The following is a 2545-nucleotide window of genomic DNA, read 5'->3' on the forward strand; positions in this document are numbered from 1 at the left end:
TAATTTTTCGGTCATGTAATCTGCAGGAAGGTAATTTTAGCTTTTGGCCGTTCATTTAAAAATTTAGGTTGCTTATTTTTTATTTTTTGCTTAAAATTTGGGTTGCCTTATTTTGCCACTGTGATACTGCCCAAGTTATTAATCACTAGTTTTCTAGCCTCCTTTTATGCCCTTTAAAGATCAAAAGAATAAAATTATTTTCCTATATTTTTCATTTAAGATTATCTAACGTGTAAAGTTTACAAAAGCTTATTTATAATATTTTCCTTTAATGTTGCACGAAAAATATATAGTTATCTTTTTATAGATAGTATGTCATCATTGCATAACAAATTATTTATTAAATCAATAAATATTTTTGAAAGTCTTATAATTTATCATTATTGGTAACAATTACCATGGTAAAGTTAAATTGAAGTATTTAATTTTCTTATTTTTTATTTAAAATCTTAATGCTGGATCATTTAATGGTAATCATTTAAATTGGCATATGACATATAGATCCAATTGATGATCATTCACCAATAGTGAAAAATAATATTTTTTTCTATTTTTAAAGAAAAAAAAAAGTAAAAAAACAACACTATATGAAACAAAAATTGGATAAACAAAATCAAAAAAATAGTTGGGCCTAACCAATATTTCTCTCTTTCTTTCTGCACAAAAAAGTATTACAATGGAACATTTTGTTGACATTTGCTCAAAATTGTTAATATTTTTCTTATTACAAACATATATGATAATTATCAACAAACCAATATAAAAAGTTCTAAATTGAAAAAATTAGAAAAATGAAAATCTACAATTGAATAAACAGTAAGGTAAATTCTAATTAACTCATCAATTTTAATTGTAAAAATTAATTCTAAAGAACAACCTTATGGATGAGTTGAGTATGATTTTTTATAACATCGAATATAATTGCAATTAAGACAAAATTGAAATGGTCTACATGAAATTATCGTTAAAAAATATGAAAACTTTATTAATTTTTTTTGGATATAATGAAATTAATTAACAGTTATAGATATCCAAATAGATAAACCATAAATATGGATAAAAGATTGCAAATTGTAATAAAATTTGTATTTTGTGTCAGAATAGAAACTAAAGAAGTTCCTTGTAAGTAAACATATATAGAATACTTTAGAAATTATTAAAACAAAAACAAAAAAAAAAAGGACAAAATAAGAATTTGCACGAAGAAATTGAAGAAGCTAAAACACAGTATCTAATATATTATAATAAATAAATAAATAAAAATTAAGGCTACCTTTTATATAAGGGTAAAATTGGAATTTTAAGACCTCCTTTAAACTATGAACTTGCAGCAAGCCAATTTTTAGGATCCACCGGTAATACTTCCATTGAAGATCTCAATGGTATCACCCTGAGCAACATGGTGCCAACGAAACGACTTGTCGTCGTCCATCACATTCTGCTTGTAAATGAAAAAGTAACCCTCCTGTGGAAGATGGAAGTGAAGCTTCTGGTGCAGTCTCTGCAACTCCTTCCTCAATTCCCCGACACTGTCATTTGCATTCACCTCCACCGGAATCTTCTTAGTCCCGCATTTCGGCAGCACCATCACCCTCAGTTTTTTGGGCCCCACCGCTGTCCCCGCTTGAGCAGAAACCGTAGTCTGAGAATGTCTAATACTAACCTCGATCTCCGCGTTATCGGAGAGCTCGCAATCACGCAAACAGCGATGATCATGCAATTCGGTACCGCCGGAATGAAGCGCCAATCGGCTAACCGGTACGCCTTCTGTTTCTTGAATCTTCTCCTTGAGAGTGCCGATGGTGTCGTTTGCGTCCATTTCAACGAGGACGTGGATTTTGGAGGTGGGAATTTTGAGGGCGAGTTGAATTTTGTTAATGGAGCTTGAAGAATCTTGGATGGTGTTGGAATTGGTGGGAATGTTGTTGTCATGGTCGGAGGCGATGATGAGGTGGACAATAGAGTTCTGGAGGATTTCGTAGTAAGCGACGTCGTGGTCGTCTTGGAGGACTTGGGTATTGAAGATTAGGGTTTGGTTGGAAATGGGTATGTTGTGGTATTTTTGAATCTTTTCTTTGATCTCCAGCACCGAGTCGAAAAAACCCACTTCAATGGAGAAGCGTTCCCTTCTTTGGGGCTCGAAAATAACATCCATTATTTTAGTTTTTTTTAATCAGAAACCCAAGCATGGGTTTTTGAATCTGTAGGAAGGGTTTGCTTTAAACAATCGTATTTCTATGTAAAGTGTTTGGTTCTTTGGAAAATTAAATATAATATTAGGTGTAACAGTATCCGATCTCGTCTAACTAAGCGCCGAGATGCGTGGCGATTCTACATTTTTTTCTTCTTTTTTTTTCAATTTGAATTTTCCAAAACTTATTTAAATAGTTATGAAGTGCATAACGCATTGTTAGAGAATTATAATACTCTAATTATCTATTTGGAATTTATCAAAAAATATATATATCTATTTGGCAAGAAAGTTATCCAAATAAGCTTTACTGTTTTTCTCCATATCATTAGTGATCATATTTGTGAAAGTTTT

At 31.4% G+C, this 2545-nt stretch overlaps 1 protein-coding gene across 1 annotated transcript; it reads right to left on the bottom strand.

Annotated features, from left to right (window-relative positions):
* Positions 1 to 1315: 1315 nt before the first annotated feature.
* Positions 1316 to 2214, bottom strand: LOC107420218 (ubiquitin domain-containing protein 7SL RNA2). Its single transcript, XM_016029120.3, has one exon. The coding sequence runs from the start codon at positions 2153 to 2155 to the stop codon at positions 1343 to 1345; it is 813 nt and encodes a 270-aa protein (XP_015884606.2). The 5' UTR covers positions 2156 to 2214; the 3' UTR covers positions 1316 to 1342.
* Between the last annotated feature and the right edge of the window lie 331 nt (positions 2215 to 2545).

The sequence above is a fragment of the Ziziphus jujuba genome, chromosome 1, assembly GCF_031755915.1.
Source record: "Ziziphus jujuba cultivar Dongzao chromosome 1, ASM3175591v1".
Lineage (NCBI taxonomy): Eukaryota > Viridiplantae > Streptophyta > Magnoliopsida > Rosales > Rhamnaceae > Ziziphus > Ziziphus jujuba.

What these genes read in the sequence shown, in the direction of transcription:
- LOC107420218 (XM_016029120.3), bottom strand. Translation starts at nt 2,155, where the DNA reads ATGGATGTTATTTTCGAGCCCCAAAGAAGGGAACGCTTCTCCATTGAA.